Genomic DNA, 24,716 nt, shown 5'->3' with positions numbered 1-24,716 from the left:
TAGTCACTATTATCATCTTTACTTAGCTGTGTCGTTTAAAAGACCCCTAAAATTGTCTTTAAATGAGTCGAGGCAGATGGCCAGCCCACACGGAGTCTTAAAGGAGAAAGTGACTGTCAGATATATCCTATTGATGTCAGACTGTCGTCAGTGCAAGATACTGATCAATAGCAGCTGTAGGAACAATACACCCATGGCAAATAAAAAAATGAGTGAGAGGATAGGCACAGGTGTCAAACTCAAGGCCGTGGGCCAAATTCGTACTGAGGCATCATTTATGTGGGCTGTGAAGGCAAATCATGTGCATGGGAATAGTCTTCACTTTTAATAATATTGCAATATTGTAAGCATTTTTTGCTAGTAAGCCCTCAATTTAAAAAACTGGGCAAATAGTTGAACAAAAATTATTTACTAGCTTCTGATTTCAAAACTATTTTTGTTGTGTATATGTGATCATATAAGGCAGTTCACAGTCAAAACAACCTTCCAAGGGTCACCATAACTACGATGTGGCACGTCACAAAAAGTACTGTATTGCATTATTGCATTATTATTACAATTTCCTCTCAGTTTACTCAAAAACTTAGCATTTAATTGTTCTACCTGTCACTCGTTGTCGCTCGCGGAAATGCACGGATAATAAACATTATATTTTATATAAATTATGTATTATTGAATTACCTTATACCTTATAAGAGAAAAATTACAATCGTATTCTTACCAAAAAAACGGTCGTCATGTGGTGGGGACAGAAAATAGTATGAAAATGCTGCAGACAAATCAATGTAATTGAGTTAGGCGGATTTAGCGAGTGGCAGCGCAAGATGGCTGCCTGTAGCTTCACTTCTCGCTAAATCGAGTAGGTGGCATTAACAGTCCAGGTAATTATATACTTTACATACATTCAGTATGTACTGTAAATAGACAATCCAGAAAATCTTTTATGGTCTTTTAATTTGAATTGGCCTTTATTTACAAGATTTATGCAGCAAGTTTCTACATGCAACATTTGCCATATAGTTAGCGCATTTATGAAGCTCTTTTGGCTCTTTTTTAATGTATGTGGTCTCAAACCATCTCCATATGAAAAAGTAACTGGATAAAATGGATGGAATTGTTCTGTTGATATAGTGGTTTTATTTTCATTGTTTACTCGTAGCATCCACCGCTGCTTTGTTTGACTCATGTTTAGCAGTAGGCGAGAAATTGAAAGTGTCCGAGGAGGGCGAGAGGTGGGGTGGGGGTAAGTGGCGGAAACAGGGGCTGGAAAAGAAGCAGAGAGGGGAGGAGGGGGTGTCACACACACGGAGGAGGGAGACACGGACAGACATGCAGCCGGCCCGCTGGTGTTCTCATCCCGGTCAGATCCAGCGCTGAAGTCTTGAGGCAGCATCCCGGAGCAGAAAGAAGGAAGGAAGGAGGACGCCTTCCACGCTCCTCAGCGCGCCCGCCAGTAGAAAGTGTCGCGTCCGTGGACTGTTGGAAGTTGAGAGAGTGAGTGGAGTGCCCCGAGTTCTTCATCAGAGTGAGTGTTAATCTGCGTGGATTACAGTTTAATTTGGTTTAATTGCTTTTAATTGGAGATATTGATTGTTTGAAAGGCGCGTTTATTGTATGCGTAAAACTAGTGCGCCGTCAGCTGTAAAAAGTGTCAACTCTTTGGAATAACTGTCGCCTAAACACTTCATTTTAGGATTTATAGCGTGGCGAACTAAAAAGTGAGTGCTTCATGGTGCAGTTTCAATAAACAGTATGTGAAGTTTAATTGACTTTAATTGGTTCAAAAACTTTACACTATTTCGGTAAAATGTTTTTTTTTTGTCCCACAAACTGATAATGTTCTATTTAAAACTAATCATTACAATTGTTTTCATACGTCACCGGTTCTTATTCCATCTGTTTATATTTGAATTTCATGTTATTATACCGTTCTAATTTACTTTGATTCAATTATATTAAACTGTTGAGCAACTTCCTTTTCACGTAAACGTAAAAGAACATCTTATTCATTTGTTATTGTTTTTTTTTATGAAATAACTTAAATAACCTACATTTATTTTAATATAATCATATTTAATGTGAAAAAATGTTATATTTTTAAAATGTACTGTCAGTATTTGATTACTTCAGTAGTGCCTGCAGGTTTATGCACATGAGTGTTATTTTTATTACTTTAAAATGTTTATGCCAAATTTACTTAAATGTATTTAAATACATATTCAAGGATGCATTTTAACAGAAATTTGAAACCTTTTTAAATACTGGGAATCTCCATGGATTTACAAATAGCCTAATGCAAACACAGTTCCAGCAAAGTGTATTTTATTTTTATTTTATATTAAAGTGACATTATTCACATTTTAGGCGGCATAAATAAAAAGTCTTTTCATTATTTTTCATCTTTACATTAAAAAAATCTCCTCTTGATTTTCTCTCAGCGTCGCTCACAGGGTGGTGAATGGACCTCCACCGCCCCTTCAAGATGGACAGCTCCTCCTACATGCCAGCTCCTCTCGCTTCCCCCGCTCTCATGGTCCTCGCCTCCACCGCTGAGGCTGGCCGAGACGCCTCCGTCCCCTGCCAGGCGTCCAGGCCCTTCGGGGTCCCCGCTTCAGTGGAGAAAGACCTCCACCTCCCCTTCCCCTCAGCGTCCTACACCTTCGCCTCCATGTATCAGCGCCAGGGGCCCGTGTCAGGCCCCTTTCCTGGCCGAGACTTCCCGGCCTCCCTGCTCCACCTGCACCCCCAGTTCACCCCACCCAACCTGGACTGTTCCACCCTCGGCATGCTCCACCACAGCGGGGTCGGCGGCGCCTTTCGGCCTTTCTCATCCCCTCATGACGAGAGGGAGCCGATCAGTTATCACTCGGCCTTCACACCTGCAAAGAGGCTGAAAGGTTGCTACTCTGAGGTGGAGGGTAAGGAGTTTGACTTTGGCTCTCCTGGAGGCTCCATTAAAAGTGTGGAAGACTCGGCAAGGAAGCTGTTCTCCATGTCCGGTCTGCTTTCTGATGGTGAGGCGTCATCCAGCCCGGAGGAACGCAGAGAGCACAGTGAGTATAGTCACACAACTTATGCATATCTTAAATTTACACTCTCATTTGACAGCTTGAGATCTTGCTGTATTTATGGATCAAGTTGGCATAATTCAACTCAAAAGATTTGCTAAGTTGCTGTCCAATTAAAAGTCTGTATGTGTAGTATATATAGTATATGTCTACTCATTTTCTCTGGTTAATTATTTTATATATAAAAATAACCCACTGCTGGCAACCAGTCCAGGGTGTACCCCGCCTCTCACCCAGTCATCTGGGATATACTCCAGCTCACCCTGACCTTATTGAGGACAAGTAAGCGCTGTAGTAAATGCATGGGATGATGGATGAAAAACATTTATTTTATTGGTCAGCAATGCTTCACAACTATAGGAGTGTATTATATATGAAAGAAAATGTCAAGTCAGTAGAGCCTGGGCTCTTAAACCAAGTGCACATAGTTAAGCCCCGAATCCATTCAAATGAGTTAAATTGTGGTTTTGTCCAAAAAGACGTAATTGTTCAAAAAAAAAGAAAAATCACATTAGGTCATAATGGAAAATGGATTGCACTTATATAGCACTTTATCTATATTTTATGTCGTCCAAAGCGCTTTACCAAGCCTCATATTCACTTTTTTGAAAACATATCGGAGTGTACATATGTGGGTGACGTGCGAACACAACCGAAACATTCAAATTATTCGCTTAAAATAACTTACTCCAGGATCACTCGCCGCACTCTAGCCAATGTCTGAATCGAGGGTGTTTTTATCACATTGGTAAAGTTTTAAATCCATCCGTGTCGTGCCTGTCATAACAGCTATCGCTAAGCTAACCAAGGAGGATTCATCTCTCTGGTGAAGTGTGCAAATTTGCAAGATCACTTTGTGGTAGGACGTCTCAGAGGCCAACAGCGAAGAAATGACACTGGCATTACACTTTTTATATGGGCTTTATTGACTGATTGCTTAACAGTTAATATGATCATTAGCTGGCTAGAAATTGCCGTACATGCACTGACATTCAATCATTCTATGACACTATTACACACGACCATATGCTATGATTCATTCTCGCTGGAGTCCAAACATTCTGATTCAGCATTCGATTGTAACGGCCAATTCGCATCTCAATTTGAGTCACTACCGATTCGTGTAGAGTTAGTTAGTTAGTTTAGTTTTCCCCCCTTTGCAGCTACATCGGTTTTGACTGTGCTGCAAAGACTTTCTACCAAATGTTGGAGTGTGTTTGTATGTATTGGTCACTGACCTGAGAAGAGGTTTTGGCTCATAATCGCATTTGTAGTTCATCTTTAATATGTTTTACATTCTCCCACACCAAACTCGTCCACTCATTTTATTTATAGAACATTCTGAGTACACCAGAGCTGAGTTAGAAGTTTACAATTGTCCTAAATGTCTCGGTAAGATTAATAATTCACTTTAGTAGCCCAAAGCGCTCCTTGATTGATTAATTAATTGATTGAAAGTGTTTTGTCCACACCGCATATCTGGTTTTAGTTTGCTCTGTACGCGACTTTGACACCAATCATGTGAACAGCTGCACTTGTTTAGCTCAGTGATCATTAGCCACATATGACCATTAGGCCTATTGGTAGTCAGACTTTCCTTGAGCAGCGGAGATACACTGGGAACGTATGGCGGGCAGACGTCGGAGGAGTGCGCGTCGGAAAAGGAATGACATCCTGTCAGAGATAACGAGGTGGCAGAGATAGAGGAAGGGATGGAGGAGGATGGAGAAAATGAAAGAGGGAGAAAGTGCGAGAGAGAGAGCAAAGCGCATCAGCCCGAGCTTCCGCACGCAAAAACCCTCAGTGCAAATATGGCCGCCCACACCAGACGTCTGATTTGTTGACAAATGAGTGGGAGAGGTGTCAGTCAGCGCGCAGGGGAAGGAAGAGACGCTCCTCATTACTCCCGGGAATAATTGCCCGACGACGCGGGGGCACCGCACAGGGGAGGGAGAGGTAGGGACAAGGGGGAGTCAGGGTGAGGGGGGGGACAATGCTAGGAATGATGGGAAATCAAACCCTCCTTGGCGGCGGCCGCCACGGGGAGCGACTGACACTTCAAAGTGTGCACAGAAAGACAGAGGGAAGAGAGCATCCAAAGGCTCATCAGATCAGAGGGGCCACTATCAAAAATAATGACAATGAGAAAAAGGAGGGGGGGTGGGGGTGAAGGCAGAAGGAGGGGGCTGAGGGTGAGAGGGGTACAGATACACCTAAAGGAAACTTTCATCCCACACAAAGGACAAGGAGCAGGAACAAGTTGTCTTAAGAAAAGTTTTGCATGTGTGCGTCTTTTTGTTGAAACTTGACGATTTTGTGCTGAGTGACAGGGCCTGGGAGGCGGAGCGGCGGGAAGGAATCTCAATATGGAATTTTAATAAGGACGGGAAGGGAACGCGAAGCGATGGCAGCCGGCGTGAGAGGTGTGTCTGCCTGCCTGACAGTGTTTGCTCTGTGCAGCCGTGCATGCGTGCTCCGCTCACCTCCTGGTTTTTGGGAATCTCATTTAGGGGAATGTTGACAAGGACAAAAGATGGAAGGGAAAGGACGGGGTGGGATCAAGTTTGGGGGTGGACAAAAATCGGAATCTGCTTTTGCAGCTTGATCCAATTAGCCTGGAGTGAAGGCAAACTTAAGAGCTTTAATGCAATTGAGCTCCCAGCACTTGCAGCAAGTCTGACATGCACTTGTTCCTCTTGACTGACTAACAGACAGTCACTTCAGGACCTCAAGTCTTAAGTGTTAAGCCTGGAAATTTCTCGGGCTAGGAGTGTGCGCAGGTTCCAGACTAGACAAACCCTCGACATGCAAACAAGTACAAGCTAGACGAGCCAGTCAAACTTTTCCTCATTGGTCGACTTGTCTCGTTGGAAATGTTTCTTCCTCACATCCAAGTTGGAACAAGAACCAAAGAGTTGCTTCATTTTTAGGAGAAATCAAATGCAATGGACAAATCTTCTCACAGTTACTATTCTATGCTATTGCTACTAATGGTGAAGCTCCAATGAAGACGTTTCAGTCTACAAAGCCAATGATTGCTGGTAGTGTTGAAGTCAAGACCACACCATCTGGGACTATCGAGACTAGAGAGTATCGAGGCCGAGACAAGTCCAAGACTTTTGACTCCTGGAAGTCATATATATATATATATATATATATATACAGTGGTACCTTGGAGTTTGAAAATAATTATTTCCTGCGAAGTGTTCAAAGTCCGAATTGTTCAACCTCCGAAACATTTTTTCCTATAGGAAATAATGTACAGTAAATGCAATTAATCCGTTCCCAAACTCCAAAAACAGAAAATTTCTATTTTAATTTCTGTTTCTGTTTTTTTCTTTTTTTTACATTTACACCCTGTACAGTATTTAAACAATAAAAATACCTTACCTTTTTTTGTTGTTGTGTGATGGCATCAGTGGATGATAAATGCTATGTTAATGCTAGCTTTAGTTCAATGCTGCATTTGTGTATTTTACATTGGGCATATTGTTAGACTACTAAGCGGTCCTTGCGTGCGTTGTTTACCGTCAGGCACGTTGTTGAACAGCTAAGGGGGGTCTTCGTGACAGTATTTACAGAAGTAGTCGCGGTAGTTACAACTGCGCGATAATCTCCTTCCTAATTCCACTGTAGTTCGTAACACTGTATGTTTTTCTTTGCTGCCACTGGCACTGTTGTCTTTTATTGGGCCAATGGCGAAGAAATTTGTCATGGAAAAATCGAAATGCACTCGCGAGTATGGAGCACCCCCGGGAGTATTCACGATCTGAAATGAGCAGTGCATCGTCTCAACTACCGCAACGTGAGCATTCGGCATTGCTCGGCTTCGCTCGGTTTCATTCGGCTACCCGTTTTCAAGGTATGTTCGGCTTAGCTTGCTTTGCTTGGGTGTTCAAACTCCGAGGCATTTTTTACTCAGATTTTTGGGTTGAAGTCCGAAACATTTTTTCCTATAGGAAATAATGTAAATGCAATTAATCCGTTCCCAAACTCCAAAAACAGAAAATTCCTATTTTAATTTCTGTTTCTGTTTTTTTCTTTTTTTTACATTTACACCCTGTACAGTATTTAAACAATAAAAATACCTTACCTTTTTTTGTTGTTGTGTGATGGCATCAGTGGATGATAAATGCTATGTTAATGCTAGCTTTAGTTCAATGCTGCATTTGTGTATTTTATATTGGGCATATTGTTAGACTACTAAGCGGTCCTTGCGTGCATTGTTTACCGTCAGGCACGTTGTTGAACAGCTAAGAGGGGTCTTCGTGCCAGCATTTACAGAAGTAGTCGCGGTAGTTACAACTGCGTGATAATCTCCTTCCTAATTCCACTGTAGTTCGTAACACTGTATGTTTTTCTTTGCTGCCACTGGCACTGTTGTCTTTTATTGGGCCCATGGCGAAGAAATTTGTCATGGAAAAATCTAAATGCACTCGTGAGTATGGAGCACCCCCGGGAGTATTCACGATCTGAAATGAGCAGTGCATCGTCTCAACTACCGCAACGTGAGCATTCGGCATTGCTCGGCTTCGCTCGGTTTCATTCGGCTACCCGTTTTCAAGGTATGTTCGGCTTAGCTTGCTTTGCTTGGGTGTTCAAACTCCGAGGCATTTTTTACTCAGATTTTTGGGTTGAAGTCCGAAACATTTTTTCCTATAGGAAATAATGTAAATGCAATTAATCCGTTCCCAAACTCCAAAAACAGAAAATTCCTATTTTAATTTCTGTTTCTGTTTTTTTCTTTTTTTTACATTTACACCCTGTACAGTATTTAAACAATAAAAATACCTTACCTTTTTTTGTTGTTGTGTGATGGCATCAGTGGATGATAAATGCTATGTTAATGCTAGCTTTAGTTCAATGCTGCATTTGTGTATTTTATATTGGGCATATTGTTAGACTACTAAGCGGTCCTTGCGTGCATTGTTTACCGTCAGGCACGTTGTTGAACAGCTAAGAGGGGTCTTCGTGCCAGCATTTACAGAAGTAGTCGCGGTAGTTACAACTGCGTGATAATCTCCTTCCTAATTCCACTGTAGTTCGTAACACTGTATGTTTTTCTTTGCTGCCACTGGCACTGTTGTCTTTTATTGGGCCAATGGCGAAGAAATTTGTCATGGAAAAATCTAAATGCATTCGGGAGTATGGAGCACCTCCGGGAGTATTCACGATCTGAAATGAGCAGTGCATCGTCTCAACTACCGCAACGTGAGCATTCGGCATTGCTCGGCTTCGCTCGGCTTCATTCGGCTACCCGTTTTCAAGGTACGTTCGGCTTAGCTTGCTTTGCTTGGGTGTTCAAACTCCGAGGCATTTTTTACTCAGATTTTTGGGTTGAAGTCCAAATTGTACGAGTTCCGAGACGTTCAAACTTCGAGGTTCCACTGTATTTATATATATACTGTATATATATATATATATATATTTAAGAGTAAAATGCCTTGCCTTGAATTCTAAGACGGGACTGAGACCCTTAAGACCGATCTCAAGAACGACAACATATTTACATGTGCAGTGCCGTGAAGAAGTATCTGCCCTCTTCTCAAATTCTTATTTTTTGCGTGGTATACCACTTTAAGATAATCAAAGAAATGTAAACATCAAAGATAACCCTAGTAAACATCAAATTTCATTTTTGATTGGTGATTTGGTGACTTGCCTCCAGGTGGGCCCTCAGCAGCAACACCTGAAGTGAAGCTTTTTCTACCCCTTTTTAACCATGAATGGCCTTTTTAAAGTCAAGCCATAGCATTTCAATACAATTCAAGTCTGGACTTTGACTAGACCACTCCAAAACCTTCATTTAGCTTTTTTAAGCAATTCAGAAGTTGACTTGCTGGTTTGTTTTGGATCATTGTTCTGCTGCGGAAACCAAGTGCAGCTTGAGGTCATGAACTGAAGGCTGAACATTCTCCTTCAGGATTTTCTGGTAAAGAGTACAATCATGGATCCATCAATTAAAAAGTCATCCAGGGCCTGAAGTAACAAAGCAGCCCCAGACTATCACTCTACCACCAAGTTTATGTTCTTTTTCCTGAAATGCTGTTAGAACTTGCAGTAGTGTACGGCCTCTCACAACAATGCTGAGAGGACTCAAGCAGTCATAACTCTGTCTGCACTTTTTTCTTTGGATAGTCACAATTTTTTATACAGCTCTTATATTGCATCTCATTGAGGTCTACCAAGTGTTGCAGACCACTGACCAGTGTCCACATCTGGCAAGGATGAATCTTCTCATCTGGCCTGTGCATCATGGTGGCAAGACACCTCTGTCTGTTAGTGACTTCCCTCTGTTGATTTTTCCCTTCCAGAGTCTCCTCAGTTTTATCAGTTAAGGTCTGGGATGCTTGGCGTGCGCCGACAGCTGTTCAAACAGTCTCGTTGCCTTTCAAAGGGCAGATGCTTGCAGCCGAGCAAGTCGTGCTTATTTTCCTCAGGGAGATGCTCTCTGCTGCTGGGCCGAGCTGGAACCGAAATGGGCCTTTACCGGGAACAAAAGTAGGGAAACTGGAAGCCACTGATGGGTTGTGTGTGTGTGTGCGTTTGTATCGTTGGGTGCTAAAGCTGGTAGAGAGCCAGATGTTTGAGGGCTTTATGCACGTCAAACTATCAGGAACCAAGCTCCCAAAGACGGCAAATAATCACTAAAGGCAGCAGTTGGAGGGCGAGTTGTCCAACTGGCCCTGATTTTTTTTCCCCCCAGAAGATGTTCAAAATTCGCCAACCCAGAGAAACACATCAAACCTTGACAGGCTTATAAATTACACTGTCGGGGAAAATTCAGTGAAGCTGACTGCAAAGTGAATTTTACTTGCATTTTTACTTTCTTTTGAGAGTTTAGTGGCTAAGTTTATTTGAATATAAATTGACCTTTTCCATACCGCAGTACTCAAAACGTTTCACGTTCTTGAACTCTCTACAAAATATGTCAAAAGGTGATAGTGATAGTGAGCACATCAATTATTTAATGTATACGCTTCAACTCAAACTTGACCCTTAAACCCTTGACCCAAAATTGAAGCGCTATATACAACACATTAATGTATAACATATTATTGCTTATGTCCACACTTATATAAATTTTTGTAATTTTTTTTAATTAATAATTTTTTTAAAGTGTTTTTCACAGGACAGCGACGATATATGAGGATAACATTTCAATCACGTCAGTCTAAATTTTGAAAATTCACAAAAACTGATTAGAGTCCAGACTAATTATAAAAAATAACACTTGAAAAAAAAAAGCTATCAGTAATCATTATAGTACTGTATTGGACTAGCTCAGATCAGCGACTATTGGGACAAAATGCTTAATTGAGTAAAAAAACAACAATCTTTTAGAAGGTTAATAGAAGGGAGTGATTTAAATGCAACACACAGTACTTACTGTCATTTTAGCTTGTGGAAACGGAATCAATGTTATGCAGTTCCATGTTAGATTTGTCCCGTGGATTATTGGTCACGGTGAAGCTTGATACGTTAAGCTTGCTGCAGACATGGCTTAAATGGGAACAAAAAGTGTGTGTGTGTATGTGCGTGTGACTGTGAGTATGCATGAATTCGCATTGATGCCATTCCATCGTCTCTTGAATTCATCTTCAGAATGTCAAGTTTTCTTTACTGAACAAGCCAGCTTGAGTTATAATTAACAGTCTGGAGAAGAAAAAAAAACACTATCATAATTGTCACTGACTTGCAATACATGCTTGTTTACTTCTATATACGTTTAGTATATTGATACATGAATGCAGGCCCCACAGTACGTGATAACAAGGTCTTGTCTTGTCGTAGACGTCTGTCGGTATTGAGTGGAGCTTCCCGTTGAAAGACACAGTGTTTACATCCCACTGGCGGACCGCAAGGGGATCAATACCAACCACTCAATTCTCATGCATATACATCTAGTATCTGCTCGGCACTATTATTCCCAAGATGCACGCGCATCCTCATCTGCACTCCACGCACCAACGGCAACACTCACCAAATGCTTATTTAAGGTATGGGTTAGTTTATATTGTTGTGAGATTACCGGTAAGCTTTTTCTTGTTCAACACGAGGAATACAACAACTTTTAAAAGTTAGTGCAACGGTAGTGTTTTGATGATTTTTACGATTAAAGTCAGGTAAGGCTGAAACTCCTAAAAGATGATTTCTTTACGTTTTATGTTTATCCTGTCTTAAGACTGATTTTTTACTCCCTGATCAGCTCGCAAAACAATCATGTACTATATGTTAAAGCTGTTCAATATTTAAGATCACAAATCATGAGGTCGGTCAGTCCCCAAACTCCGTTATTATGACTTGTAAAGAAATGTTAGCCTATGAGGAAGTGACCTGACGAATGTGCCGCCGAATATAAATAGAGGAGCTACTGGTTATGCTTAGTATTTATATAGCATGTCTTCAAATCATTCAGACACACAAGCACACGCACAAAACAAATTCATCTTGTTATCTAGCTTGTACGCTTTCTTGTTCTTTGTAAACTTTCGGCAAATTCATCACGAAAGAAAAATGACAGAGCAGAATGTGCACCCGCAACCAAATAAGCTAAAAGTTAGCCTAGCTCGTATGCTTACTTGTTCTTTGCAAACTACTGGCAGTGTGAATGCCCTGTGGCAGCATGCAGTCTTGCTCTTGGTAATTTGATAGACGTCTGGTTTGGGGAGAGATCATCAGTCCATCATTATTTCAAGCCGAACCAAACTATCATCATCAGTCCGTCATCTGTTATATTTTTGCTCTTTTCCTTCCTCACTATTGTCGCCATGTAGGAGGAGCACACCATCGTAACGGCCTCAAATACTACCACAAACAGTCAAACGGACTCAATAAGCAATCTCGGCAGCGCGGTGCATTATGGGTAGGCTGGCTAGTAGTCTGCTACCAACTTTTCATTGAAAACTAATGGAGACTAACGGTAATCTATTTTAAACATGCATAGCATGTTATTACTGACTGCCCTCTGCCGGGACACCAGACTTAAGCGCTTTGATATTTGGCTGAATGCGGGAATCGGACCGAGGAGGACCGAGATGCGAAGGAAGAGACTGGTAGGATTATTTTTCACTGAGGGGGGCCAATTGGGGCTAAAAGCAGGTTCTTAAATGACCGTCACTCCATAAGTTTCGTTACATGTACGTCCGCTAGCAAGCTTATTGATGCTTCTGTCTGTTCCCTTGGTTTCAGGATATTGACCCCAAAAATTTGTTTAAAAAAAATTCAATTTTAGCCTCTTTTACGATCTTTCTTTTTTTGCCTGGAAATTGAGAAGAGTGAACGGAGGTTCACAAGCGTACACCTTCGTCTTCTTGAGCTTTGCAGTGGTGGTTTTTTTTTTGCCTATAAACTCCATTTGGACAGTTAAAAATGGCACAGAGTGCACCTGTCGTTTTGTCACTTAAGGCTGAAAACCGTTTAAATAATGCTTGCAAGCTTTAAGGTGTACAGTTATGCAAACACTTTCAGCATTCCAATCTCCACCATTCAAATGACGGTTATTTTGCTTTGCCACACTTTTTTTAAAACGTGTTTTTCACGCAGGCGCAAATTTAATGCGCACTTCGCTTATACATACTGTATATAAGACCCCTTAGCTGTACAACAACATGCCTGATGTAAAATACATGAACTGAGGACTCAGTGAAATGGGAGTTCGTCGTCAGCATTGACCTGGTTAGTGATGAAATCCACACTTGGTACCCTTGGTACATAGTCCGTAGTTTTTTATTTTTTCCGTCATTCGTCAGCAAAAGGGTCGAAGGTCCTCAATAAATTGGCCGGTTGGACGACGAGATGCCATAGAACATAATTGGCGATATGTAGACTTCAAGCATTAAGCGTAGGTGCGGAGTAAAAGTCAATGAGTTGACTAGCAGGTTCAACCCCAAGCATAGCGTAATCCCAAATAGTAGTAAACACAGACATGCAGATTCTTTCCTGGCCATGTATGAGGTCTTTTTAAAAATCGGTATATGTGTAAGGTAGGAGTTCCAATGTATTTTATTTTAAATTCGAATATATGTTTATTACTTTCAAATGCCATAAATACCACAAACAATCCAAATCATGTTTGGGTCATGAGATTTCTGTAATGGAATCAAACTTAACCTGTCTAGCAGACGTCTCCACTTTAGATCAGCAGAATATCTTGGATTATAGTTCTTGGTTTCCACATGCTAACACAGCCTGAGAAACATACAAAAAAAAATATCCCCAGAACAGCACTATAAAGATTACGAGCCGATTTTATTTCTACATATTAACTTTGCAAATGTGTTTGATCACTGCTCTGTGTTAAGTGTAAAGCGAACAACTGCACAGACTGCCAGATTTTGACTTTGTTAGCTTTGATTCAAGATTAAGGGCAACCAAAATCCTGGATAAAATCCACATTTTGACCAAAAGAAAATAGAAACACGCTTAAAAGTGAAGGGTCCTTTTCAAGCAGCTCTCTGACTGACCACACTGGTTGTCTTCTTGTGCGTTTCAAACGCTCCGGGAGGAAGAATTACAATATTAATGGATGCTTGTGTTTGATGTGTTGACTGTTTCCCCTCCTGTAGTGATGGTAGTTTGTTCTCCTAATGTTCTCTCAAGTAAAAGAGGCTTTCATCTTGGCAGGAGGTGGAACTCTTCAGTGCTTTTTCCCTCCTTCCCTTCATCCTTTCCATCCGGGCCAGAGCGAGGGAGGATGGAATTTTACTTGTCATGTATTTAGATTTAGACATGGCGATTGTGTGGTCGCTCAGTGTGCAACTTATTGGTCAACATTTCCGTGCCCGTTGGTGCTCTAAATAATATTTATTTATTTTTTACACACAAAAAAAAAAGCGTAGTTACACAAAGCATCTGGTTTCTTATCGCCATAACACTATGCCAGACCTTAGGTCAGCAAGCGTCAAATAATTGTTGAAATGTTGAAAATTAATCCCAAGGTAACTTGAATGAGCTGAATATTTTTATTTTTTAATGGTAATGAATTGTTAAATGTCCCATTGCAAATGAATGGGGATTTTGGGGTAAAAAAAAAAAAGAAGTTGATTTGAGGGGTAATGGTGAATGTTTGGATTGAGAAAAGTAATAGCCTGTGTAGTTTGAATGGTTGGAACATGTTGAAGTTGGAATGGTTTGAATTGGCCAAGTAATTTAAAAGTAGTTGAATGGCAAAAAAAGGTGGAATAAAATAATAATAAAAACAAAGCTAGAATAAAATATGTGTGAATGCTTTCTTTTTTTTGTTTTGTTGCTTTTACAGTGTTCTTCTTACATTTGTAAGACAATTGAGAAATGCTTATGATGTGAATTACCTTTGAGTTATTCCTTCATTTTACACTATGTTATTAAAGTTAATAACAGTTTTTTGTTTTTTTGGGTATGGAAAAAAATCAGAATCAGATTTATTGGCCAAGTACTATAGATAAACACACAACGAATTTGCCTTCACAGTCACAAGTCAGAGAAACACGAAAAGTAAAAATCACCAACAAAGGGAAACAGAACGGGAAGCCTGGCGGTTCGCTAATTAGCTCCCCGAATTTCTTAAATTAAGACATTAAAATGTTATGTTAATGCACCCTGTGAGGAATATCTTTGACTTGTATTACGTTCTTCTGGAATTTTTTCCCCAAATCATAACAAATTAACCAACGTTGCTTGAAACTATTAAGTTCTTATTTAGGATTTGTGCATGTATGTATGTGTGTGTGTGTGTATCTTCCAATGTCTCTACAGGCTCAATTGTGTCTTTAAAAGAATGTGTATCAGGATGTGGACCACACGTATTGCCGGAGACAGACAGGATCTCTATAACTTAGCCTAGAAGGATGCTTTTACAGTAGCAGGGGGACACGTGTGTGTGTGTGTGTGTGTGTGTGTGTGTTAATGTGTGATTGTGTGTGCTGAGTTCTTTTTGTGGTGACCATCAGCACCTGTTAGACCCTCACGAGTCATAACACATCTTGTCGTCACTGCATCTGCCTCCATGTCCCAATGTGATGGGCTCGGCGGAGGGGGGTCGGTCATAATGAGTCCAAGGCCCAGGGGTCTTTAAAACAACACCCTCGTTTTTCTTCTTCCTCTTTCTGTTTTCTACCGCTTTCTCTTCTTTCCGCCGCTCCGTCCAAGTAGCTGATCAACCTTCATTGCAGCTGCTTCTCATCTCACATCAAAGTGGAGCACACACACATGTGCACGTATGTGTGTGCGTGCATAGGAAGGAGTCGGGGTAACGGTGGAAGGGGGATTTCTGGAGATCGAATCGCGTTTTCTTCAGAAGTGGCACGCAGCACGCACACAACATCCTTCGCTCCGTCCCACGAGCCCAACAAATCAGCGTCGGGCCCATCGACATGTCACAGAGGGCAAACGCTGAGGTTAAACACATGCTGCTCGCTCTGTGTGTGTCAGTCTGTGTGTTCGGTGTGTGTTCGCCTCGTGTCACAGACAGACCTCATTACAGCATGTCGCTCGTGCTTTTTTGTTTCTTTTTTTTTTTTGCGAGTCTTCCAGCTGTGGAGGATCTTGACAAAAGCCAAGTGTGTCAAAAAGGCTTGCCAGGCTTGATGGCTTTACCTCCCCCAGTGCACAATCTTCTGACATCATTCTGTGACGTTAAGCCATTGTTTGCATTTTTTAAAAGTGTTTTATCAAAAATGAAGTGGCATGTCAAGATGTACGTATGCGTGAAAAGTGATGTTTTAACTCAACACGTCAAACTTTACACATCGCATACTTGCGCAGGGAAAAGCTCATTTTAGCTCATGTAGCCACTTGCGCAAGTTGTATACCACTGTGTTGTGTTGTTTTAAATGTTTTAAAGCACAGATATTTTAAACCCTTCATTTAACTCTTTGTAGGATAAAATAACATTTTATTAGGCCTAAAAGAATTACCAAACAACAATAGTTAGGTTTCCATCCACCCATTTTTATTAAAAATTTTCAAGAAATGCAAAAAAAAAAACTAAATGGAAATACTAAAAATTCAAAAAAGGGGCCACAATTTGCAATAAAGTTTTTACGCTTTTACGTGGATTTTAAAGCGTATCGAAAAAAGGAAAATGCAAATTTTGGCTATGGAAACAGGTTTTGCGAATAACTGTTGGCAAGACCGGATACACGTCGCAGGTTTTGACCGGATATTACGTCACACGTACGTTTGAAGTCACAAAGCAATGTCGGATGATAAAGTAGGGTATATTTGGAGGGGACGACAAAACAGAAATCTTTTTGAACTAATTAAAGAAGCGAATATTAATGCTATTTTAGACGGAAAACAGCAAAGAAACGCTACGGTTTATCAAAAATCACAAAAGCAAACTCATACAATGTCACCACAAGCGCAGTCACTACTCCGGTCGTCTTCTTCTTTTTCTTTTGAATTACTGGTGGATCACATCTCTATGGTGTATACCGCCACCTACAGCGGCGGAGTCCCCCCTCAATATTTGCAAAAGAAGAACAGAGGGGAACGGGCATAAGTCACATATTTATTATTATTTTTTATAAAATTTGCTTTAAAAAAAATTGAAACAATTGGATGGAAACATGACTAGTGATGCCTAACAGTTTGAACTATGTAATATTGTGCAGAACTCAGATATTCTGACCATAGGCCAAGCACGCCTAAAGGTCAGATCGTAGAATCGCCCCTGCTGCCTTAAAGGTCAAAGTTGACCAGGATCGACCCTGATGCGCAATGGGTGTAAACACTCTCCCCCATTCCTCCTGAGAGAATAGCATTGAGTCTGGGCCATAAATCACATGCTTTATAATTGGTAGGAAAACAGCCGTCCAGCAGTATATAACCTTTTATGTGTCGTCTCAACTCTTTATTATGGTGCTAATGAGTGGCCAGGCATCAGGGTTGGAGCTGCAAGCCAATGGGGTGGTTGAGAAGGAGGGGGTGTTGGTCACTTTGCTAAAATACTGCTGACTGACCGCTCACAGAAATACATACACACAAGAACTTGGTGCACTGACACACCAGTGGGCACGCATATTTACACTGAAGGATATGCGCGTATGCAACCAGTCTCTCGCACACGCACACACACTTTAGGCTCAGAAGTGTCCATTACAAGCCGCCATTAGTATGGAGATTGTGCTAATTGTCCCCATAGACCACACAGGCAGCGCTTGGCAGGCCTGCTGTGAGGCCGCCGGGCTGGGTCACAGCGCAGAGTCTCACACATCCTATTGTCTCAGCCCTGACTCTATTAGTGAAATTGCCAATCAATCATTGAATAATTATGGGATGCGCCGTGGATTGTTTCAATGCAAATAGTGCCAATGTAGCACTTCAACGTAAGGGAAGGGGGGAGAACCACTTGATTGGCATTATTCCTCAATATTTTATATTATTATTATTATTATTATTATTATTATTATTATTATTATTATATGCCAGCCTGCCTTGTCATGTAAAGCTTAATACAACTAAAAACTGCAAACTGTATGATACATACAGTATTAACCCATTGTCTGCTCTTAATCTAATATTTAGGTCAAGTCATTTCACTAAATAAGGTAATACATTTTAGACTTTCTGATACAGCTTTTATATTAAGTCTCATTATGTTGTGCAAGTGTAGCTAATAAATGTAATCAATCACCCAAGCGCTTACTGTGGTGTTAAACATGCGAGCCGTGTGAATCTTAGGTTAGCTTAACATTTAGCTTGGTTTCTCCGTTTTTTCTCGTCATCAACTTCATCAGTAAGACAATTGCAAAAAATGTTGCACAACGCTTCCCTTGACCTCTGACTTCTGAAAGAGGCTAATTATTTATCCTCTTTTGCGTGTTCCGAAAAATTGAAGACAGATTTCCTGTAAGAAAAACTCCTTGCAAGGATGATTTATTTCAGAGAATTCTCCGGTCACGGCAACACTCAACATCACGTAAAAGGTGGAATTAAAGGGTGCGCCTATGTCCCCTCTTTTGCGGAATACAGCTTTTAAAGAATCCAAATCAGTAAGAGAACACCTATTCTCCTCCCACCATGAATAAGTAAAACAGATTGGTTCTCACACAATATGTTACATAATATTATTTTCGTACACAGTCCGCAGCTGTGTTCATCTTTTTAGACAAAATATACTCTCAGGGTACTTTTCGTCCCAAAACAATATCTCACAAACAAATTGAGTGGCCGTGAGTGATGGTGCTCTCAGGGTATGTGTGGCAAAATCTGTTCTCACGAAGAGGATGTGTGTGCGCAAAACACTGAGGAGGAATTTTTAGACAAAAACAAGGTTAAGGTCAAATTATACTGAGTTCAACACTATTTCACCTACTCTACACATCTATAAAACATTTCAACATGGTTAATATATGAAATAAAGAATTAAAAATGTTAATAATGTCTATCACTTCCCAGGGTACGTGACGTGAGCCCAGCGAAGCTTTTTTGGAACCGTCTGGGTGGTTTGTCTTCTTCTACTTTCTTTTGATGGTTGTGTATTAATGTGCACAAAATACAAATGACAAAATACATACAATTTTTGACCCGCAAACTGTGATGCAAAAGTGCTTATTTCGAGCCTTAATATGTGGCTCTGATCAACGCCTAAGTGGGCGTTTTAGTGACAGCATTTAAGGTCTATCTCCAGCTCTAATTTCAAATAAATGTGAGTGAACCTCCAAGACATGCGGACCTCGCGAACGTCCAACCTGATTAGCAGTAGCAGCAGCAGCAGCTCAAATCTTCCGATGAGTCAAGTAGAAGAGATTGAAGTGATAGCAGTTCCTGTGTTAACCTCACTCAGGGAGAACACAGGCAAGTGGATCCATACCCGCAGGCGGCGCCGCAGGCCTCTTTGTTCTTCCGTGCTCGCTGACAGATCGGAGGGGCTTATTGACGGGGGGGGGGGCATTGAGACTACATGCTAGGTGTGTGCGTGTAAGGGATAGATTCATGAGAGCATGGACACATTAGTGTGTTTGTAGACATGTATCTTAGGCATACTTGCATATTTGTGCCCGTCATCCTGAAAATCCTAAACATAGCACATATGGCGGGTTTTATACTGCAGTTCCAAGTGCCCAATATCCTTATGACTATGTTTATGACACATATTTGTTCTGAGGTGATATAAGGTCATCTTAACTATGTTGATGAGCAGTTTTAATCCCCCACATGACTCTCAATCACTTCCTGGTAAATATACTGTATGTGTCTTACTGGAGATAAGATCCATCATGTATTTGCTCATCCAGGCAGACACAATAGCATCCTTTAGGAAGTGTGACTAACCCAAACACAGGTGCATCACACAGTGCCAGGTGCATGTTCTCTTGAGGTACCAGCAGCACTCAATACAATGTTTTGGACAGTATCGGATGTTATCTGACCAAGTGGCGGCTTATCTCGAATGATGAGGCCGAAAGGCTTGGTAAACGACACTGTTCTGAAATTCTGAAAAGTTCTGACAGGAGAGACGGATGCGGGCTGTTTTGTGGTCACGTGCCCTTATACAAGCTAAGCCTGTTTTATTTGCCTTCTTGGAGTATGGTGGTGGTTTTAAAGAGCTTTCAACTCACCTGTGGAGCGTTGCGTCATAATATCTAATATCTTCACCTGCACTCTATACTGTATGAGGGTTAGCGTGTGTGAGGTGAAAGCTTTCTTTTGTGGGTGGGTTTTGTTTTTGGCTGGATCAAATTTGCAGATGACTGGAGCGCAACTATTTTCAAAGATACAAAATTTTAGCGAAAAGTTTGAAAGTTTGTACATGCATCGTCAAATAGTTTTACTTCCCTGTGTTCCCACTGACCCTTGTCAGTTTTTCCATGGAAAATACATTACGTTCATTTGAATTTTCAAGCTCTATAATTAAAACAATATGCTTCTTCTATCGTTGAAATCAGTGTTGTATAAACTGTCCCATAGTGTAGTAATAACTTAAAGAAAGTTTGAAAAGTGATTGCTTTGTCTGCCACATTTAGGCAAGTTACACTTAAATTAAGGTTAAACTTTACTATATATATATATATTTATTTTTAAGTTGTGTCATCGAATGGTACAAAGAAGGAAAAATGATGCCTTAATAGAAATGTAAAAACTGAGAGGCAAGGGAGAATCATGACTTTATTTTAGCTCAAACAAAACATGGCAGTTGATTGATTTATTGTGTTGAGACAGATTCAAGAGCTGGCACTGTGATACAATGTGACAGTATATTTCAGAGTGAGTGCAGGTTGATGACATCAGAATGAGTGACAAGCCACCGTTGAATTGCTCTTTCTCTTTCTGCACTCGCTGGCTTTCTTGATCCTGTCAGATTGACGGCACAGCAAATGGGTTGGCGGAAGGCAGAATTTGGCATTTTATTGCCCCTAGTATGAGCTCCATTGCGTTTCATAGGCTTAAAAGAATGTTTTAGGAAGAAGAATGAAATAAATGCAGGACTCAGATGCACCTGAGGTCTAGCCTGGCAAGCCTGGTCTGGACATGCGGCCATAGAGAGCTATTCGGCTATTCGGCTCCGTCCGGAAGCAGGACGGCCCAATCAAATTAATATATTTGCGTGTCGTCGTCTTTGTGAGCAACGTCACTCTTCAGTCATCAAGATTTTCCCGCAACAACTACATTTAACAACAAAGTCATTCACTACTGTCTCTCTTCGGCTAGTAACCATGTTGGATTTTTACTCCTTCTCCGCAATTTAAAAAAATAAAAATAAATAAAAGACTTCAACGAGTCGCTTTTCTGACGTCATGTCCGCTCTTCGCTCATTGGTTCAGTCCACTGTCTGTTAGCTCAGGGTTTCCCCGCCTCAGAAATGCAACTGATAGGGCGGCCGACCAGACTCACTCTCCGGCAAAGCCGCGAGTGAGTCTGGATTTCCAGGCGACCTGAGATCTGTATCTGGTTCCAGATCAGTAAGGATGCCTAAGCATTTTCAAAGGAATTGAAATTATTTAAAACATTTGGAGTTCTTAAGGATTCTGAAAGTATTTTTGGTTCTTTTTGTAAACAATAATTATTTATGAAAATATTCTTGAAAGAAACAAAGGGCTTAAAGTTGATGAGGGACTATATGTGTGTATAGGCTACTCCGCTTTCTCCTGGTCACAATGATTAGCAAGACCGCCATTAGCGTTAGCTACATTTCCACCCAGCAGGAAAGTTCTAACTTTTCTGTTGACAAAAGTCTGGAAGGGTTCTGTAATGGTTGATCTGTACAGAGACCCTTTGCTTAGTATAACCGCAGTGTTACAAAAACTAAAGGGCAAAGCTATCTTGCTAAGGCTAAGCCAGTTAGAGGCATGCTGTTGATTAGCTAACAGAATCCATGAGTCACTTGCAAAGATGAGAACGAACTGGTCTTTTTTTGTAATCAAAGCTGGTCTTTTTGTCCTCCACTATAGTCCTTTAAGAAAGGGTTTTTTATTGATCTGTAAGAATGTTGGTCATATTGGCACATGTTTTTGCTAATTAGTGACTGATTCCCATGACTGATGACTGTTGACTGTTGCAGTTTTCTGGTCATTACTCTAATGTTTTTAAATCTGAGGTAATTACCTCAGAAAAAGTCTTCAAGCTGTCGTGTAGATTTGCTGTGAGTGAGCACATAAGTAGCTTTATATCACTGCAAATGGCCAAGGACAGCTCCTGACTTGCACTAGCTCTCTCCAATCTGTAATTCACTATCACAGATCATTGAGCCATGCATCTCAATGAGGCCCAGATTGATTGGCTGGAACAGTGCAGAGGCAGGGTTCGATCCTTCGCCCTCCGGTCCTGGGAAGGGAAACGTGGCCGCAGAGTCTAGCAGCTACCCAGTCCACTCTCCATCAACGACATGATTGGAGTCATGCATGCTGGGCCACACCCGCACCTGATTGAACAATTGTGGTGACTAATGGAGAAGATGAGATAGAGAAAGGGCGAGAGGGAGACTGAGATAAATTTGGGGTTGTGTGCTGATTGACCCGTGGTCAGAGAGGTTATGTCCATTGATCTGTAGGTCACGAGAGAAAAGGGGATTTTGCCTGAGGTGCCTCAGAATGAGTTCATTTGAGGTTAAGGATTCCTGTCCATTCCCACCCGGAGCTTTTTCATCATCTGATTCCTGAGGACTTGCAGCTGTTGCCTCCCATCACATGTGGCAGCTCCACGTAAATCCCAACGAACCAGTGAGGACAAAGGCCAATCAATGTTCTACAAGAGGTTGATACGGATCTTATTAGTCAATGAATGATCATTAGCGATCTAACTAGGCATGGATTTGTGCAAGGGGCAAAGGTTGCTGTGGTTGTGGCAAGTGTCTTTAACACATTAAATACAATTGATCGCTCAGTCGGGGGGATATTTTTGAAGGATGCTGGAATTAGATTGGACAGAGACAGGGGATCTGAAGGCAAGCCTTGCAGAAGAATCTCTTCTCCTTTGTTCAAACTTGTAACACGCAATTAACAAAACACAGATACGGTACCCCGAAACTGTGTCAAAGGCAAGTGGACGTTGCGTTTCAAAGCAGCTTTGAAAGTGGAGGAAATGACTGAGCTGGTAGCATATGTGTTACTACAGGGCCTATTATGTTGCTCATTAAATAGCAAACTTCTCAATAGGCCATTATTTCCCCAATAAAAAAACAAACGACGGCCTGCATACTTTCCCCTCCCCTCTTTTCTCACAGATGGCAAAAAGTCCTGACTAATATCCTGCATGATGTTTTTAAATTGGAAGCAGGCCGTCTCATAGGGTGTGGCACAGGTGTGGCAGGAGCCAGTGGCTTTTATAGGACTACGTCTCTGAAAATGTGCCAAGGACTTGCCTACTTACCAACCAGTACAGAGTTCGACACCAAGCGTTAATGGAATCCCCCCCCAACCCGAATCTCGGCATGCCTACTGCTTATATAGAGTCTGTGCTTGTTACCCCTTTATAGAGGGTTTTCTTGATGTGCCAAAAAGAATTGTTTGATGATTGGGATAATGGTGCCGCTCGGACTGACTTGTCTCAGCACTTTATCGGTAGTGAAAAACCCAGCTTGCGCAAAGTAAGCACCGTGTCCTGCGTGGTTGTTCGCTTGCGTGTCTCCTGCCATTCAAAGCTGTCTGGTCTGCATCACGTCAATCAAAATTATACCGCGTCCACAGGTTTGTCGCCAAGAGGAATGGGTGGGAGGGGGCTTTGGGTTGTTCGTCACAATGTCTTCCCAGTAGAACAGCCTTTTCATGCCCTAGCATAATGTCACCGGGTGACATCCCGGCCTGATGTGATGTGGCATTCACTAAAGGTCACGTTAGGCATCTCTGCTCCATCTGCATCTGCTGAAGTGGCAGCCGTCATATGGGCGCTGGCATCGGCCATTACCAGGGCCCTTAGGGGAGGGGACGTGATGTTTTGAGGATTTTTTAGAGGGATTTTGATCTTGTTGCTGCGGGGCTGAGTACTGGACATTGTGCAGCTGTGGACCCACGACACACATTTAGTTTTACAAGGGGAGAAAAATACAGTATTAAAGATTAAATTTATTGTACTATGTCACTAGTTTCTACATTCTGATCTGAAGCTTGGACCACGATCTTTTTTCTTTTTACTCAGTGATCTAGAAAAAACTAGAAACTCCATTCCAAACTTCCAACCATGAGAAGTTGTCATCTGCCACAAACTGTACAATTTTAATGTATCTATAATTACTGGTCATACTATCATATTGAAGCGTGGAACTGCCGATGTTCAGTAAACAGTTTTGACCGGCGAGTACCTTCTAACGTATTTGTAGCATATTTATGTTTGCAAACATACTCGCGAGTACGTTCAAACATTTGAATGTACTTTTAGGCTAAATGCTACAAACATAGCATATTTTCCCATATTGCCACTGGGTATTACTTGTAAGTCAATACCCTGTTGGATTGTAGGAAAAAAATGTCAAGCCTAAATCATGCACTGCAGACATAATAAATTAATAATAAATCATAAACAATGTTTTTTACTTAAATTTCAAACATTGGTATAAGTGGGCCAAATGTTAAAATAAAACCGCTTCTGAATCACTGCTTCTGACCAGGGACTACAGATGAAAATTAGCTTCTAGCTATTTCTGGTCCTATGGCATTCTGGAAAAATATGCTGTGTTTGTAGTATTTAGCTTGCACGTACGTTCAAACGTACTCGCCGGTATGTTTAAACACATCTGCGAGTATGTATGAACGTATTTGCGAGTACGTTGGAACGAATCTAAATACGTTCGACTTCAAACGTACTCATACTCACAAATACTTTCTAACGCAATTTCCAATCAAAGACTCCACATTGTGGAGTTCCATGCTTCCGTAGTGTCACACTAACAGTAGTAAAACTTGTTCTTCATAAAAATTTGTCTTAAGATATGTTGCAATTTCCCCTTTGCATCAGGTTATTTGTTAAATGGCACCGGGTAATCCTGGTTTTATAATTTCACCGACTTGAACTATTTGAAAACATCATTTTTAATTGTTATGACCTCTGGTTCAATCCCATTGCACTGAGCAATAATACAGCCTAGACGAGTTGTGGCTTATATGCGTAGATGTAGCTTAACTTCCGTTAATATCATGTACTTCTTAGTTACGACTGCACAACCATGACTTGGTTGCATCTAAATATTTCACTCAGTTTTGCCTCATTTGCTTCAGGACTTGGTTACTCAAC

At 41.1% G+C, this 24,716-nt stretch overlaps 1 protein-coding gene across 3 annotated transcripts in view; it reads left to right on the top strand.

The window, feature by feature from the left end:
• Window positions 1-1,309: 1,309 nt before the first annotated feature.
• The window catches only part of rnf220b (ring finger protein 220b), a 35,932-nt gene continuing 12,525 nt past the window's right edge, over window positions 1,310-24,716 (top strand). For all 3 annotated transcript variants that reach the window (XM_077584242.1, XM_077584241.1, XM_077584240.1), the window contains exons 1-2: window positions 1,310-1,525; window positions 2,439-3,053. In XM_077584242.1, the coding sequence (XP_077440368.1) occupies window positions 2,459-3,053 (595 nt within the window). In that variant the 5' untranslated portion in view covers window positions 1,310-1,525; window positions 2,439-2,458. The remainder of the gene's footprint in view (window positions 1,526-2,438; window positions 3,054-24,716) is intronic.

Source organism: Vanacampus margaritifer, chromosome 13, assembly GCF_051991255.1.
Source record: "Vanacampus margaritifer isolate UIUO_Vmar chromosome 13, RoL_Vmar_1.0, whole genome shotgun sequence".
NCBI lineage: Eukaryota > Metazoa > Chordata > Actinopteri > Syngnathiformes > Syngnathidae > Vanacampus > Vanacampus margaritifer.
The sequence above is the reverse complement of the archived record's forward strand: the minus strand, read 5'-3'. Positions and strand labels throughout refer to the sequence as shown.